The sequence below is a fragment of the Eurypyga helias genome, unplaced genomic scaffold, assembly GCF_000690775.1.
Source record: "Eurypyga helias isolate BGI_N326 unplaced genomic scaffold, ASM69077v1 scaffold33364, whole genome shotgun sequence".
Classification (NCBI taxonomy): Eukaryota; Metazoa; Chordata; class Aves; order Eurypygiformes; family Eurypygidae; genus Eurypyga; species Eurypyga helias.
Window position 1 is genome coordinate 1 of NW_010247458.1, and position 1,948 is coordinate 1,948.

General features: G+C 61.5%; 1 protein-coding gene across 1 annotated transcript; it reads right to left on the minus strand.

The window, feature by feature from the left end:
- Positions 1-72: 72 nt before the first annotated feature.
- LRRC4 (leucine rich repeat containing 4) lies at positions 73-1,944 on the minus strand (the record flags this gene model as incomplete). The annotated part of the gene is made up of 1 exon (XM_010150737.1): positions 73-1,944. A coding segment is annotated over one exon (1,872 nt), but the record flags the coding sequence as incomplete, so codon positions are not given.
- Between the last annotated feature and the right edge of the window lie 4 nt (positions 1,945-1,948).

A 1,948-nucleotide genomic window follows, 5' to 3' on the forward strand; every position in this document is an offset into this window, starting at 1 on the left:
GGGGGGGGAAATAATAAAAACACCCCCTCTCTCTCTCCCCCCGGGAAAAAAAAAACATAACCCACCCGTAGGTCATATTTGGGTTTCCTGGACTTTTTCCTTGGTGTGGGTCTGGATGACGTAGGATTCGGAGAGGGTGGTGCCCGGGGGGGGGTGCAGGGAGTTGGCCAAACTGTTCTCTGTCCAGTGGGCCCCGTGCGCCGGTTTGTAGGTGTTGTAGTTGACGTGGTCGCGAACGGCGGGCAACACGACGGCCCCCTCACCTGCTCCGGCGCCGGTGCCGGGTGCCGGGATGTCCTCATCCACCTGGATAATCTCCACGGTGCGGGCGGCGGTGACGGTGCTGCGTTGTTGGTGCCGCTTGCGGAGTTTGTAGAAGACGATGAGCATGGCGGCGGCCAAGAGCGTCACCGCCACGAAACAACCGATGATGATCTTGGTGGTCTTCATCACCTCGTCCAGGCTGGTTTGCGTCTTGTCGCCGCCGGTGTCGGCGGTGGGTACCGGCACCTGTTTGGGCGTCCGGGTGGTTTGGACCAAAACGGTGGTGGTGGTGGTGTAGGCCGGTTGGTAGCCCGTCGCCGTGGTGGGTACGGGCTTGGTGAACTTGGGGGAGATGTCCTCCGGGGAGATCTCGGTGGTCTCCACCGTGACGGTGGTGAAGAAGCTGTAGTTGGAGGTGTTGAGCTCGGCCGTGCTCACGTTGAGGTAGGCCGAGGCGTTGGAATTACCCGCCACGTTGGTCACCATGCAGGTGTACACCCCGGTGTCCGTCAGCAGGACGTGGGAGAAGTTCAAGGTGCCGTCGTTGAGGACGGAGAGGCGCGGGTGGTTGGACGCGTGGCTCAGCACCGTCCCGTTAGGCAGCAACCACCGAACGGAAGACATGGATGGAGTCCGACACTTGAGCTCGGCCACCCGCCCCTCGGAGATGTTGAGGTCCGCGGGAGCGTCCATGATGAAGGGCGCCGAGCACTGGAAGGAGGTCTGGTCCACCTCCACCAAAAAGCGACCCCGCATGTGCAGGGGGGCATGGCAGCGCCCGCAGCAGGTCGAGTTGGTGGGAATGTATTCCCGCAACCACCACGACAACCAGAGGATGTCGCAGTCGCAGTCCCAGGGGTTGTGGTGGAGGTGGAGTTCCACCAAGTACCGCAACGGGGCGAAGAGGTCGTGGGGCAAGGAGGAGAGGTTGTTGTGGGCCAGGTTGAGCTCCACCAGCGCCGTCAAGTCGTCGAAGGCGTTCCGCTCGATGACGTTGATCTGCGAGTTCATAATCCAGAGTTTTTTGAGGGATTTGAGGCCGTGGAAGGAGCCCGGTTTGATCTCGGGGAAGTTGTTGCCCGACATCTCCAGCTCCTCCAGCCCCACCAAGGGCGTCAGGTTGGGCATCTCCTTGATGTTGCACATCCCCAGGTTGAGGTACTTGAGGTTGTACAACCCCTCGAACGCTCCCTCGGAGATGTATTCCAGCTTTTTCAGCTCGCCCAGATCCAGGCGCATGAGGGAGGGCACGCGGTTGAAGGCGTAGGACGGGATGCTCTCGATGGGGTTGTTCCTCAACCACAATTCCCGCAGTTTGGAGAGGTACTCGAAGGCCCCGCTGGGAATAACCGTCAACCAGTTGTCGAAGAGCTCCAAGGTGTTGAGGCTGGCCAACCCGTTGAACGCCCCTACCTCGATTTGCCGGATGGCGTTCCGACCCAACTGCAAGACCTCCAGGTGGTGTAGGTGCCGGAAGGTATCCGCTTGGACCATCTGGATGTTGTTCTCCATGAGATTGAGATACCGGGTGTTGGAGGGGATCCCGGGGGGGACCTCGGCCAGGCCGCGCCGCGTACACACCACCTTGCTGAACTGGTTGCTACAGGAGCAGACGGAGGGGCAGCTGGGGGCTCCGGGGGAGGCGGCGGTGGCGTGGAGGACCCACGCGTGGACGGTCAGGAGC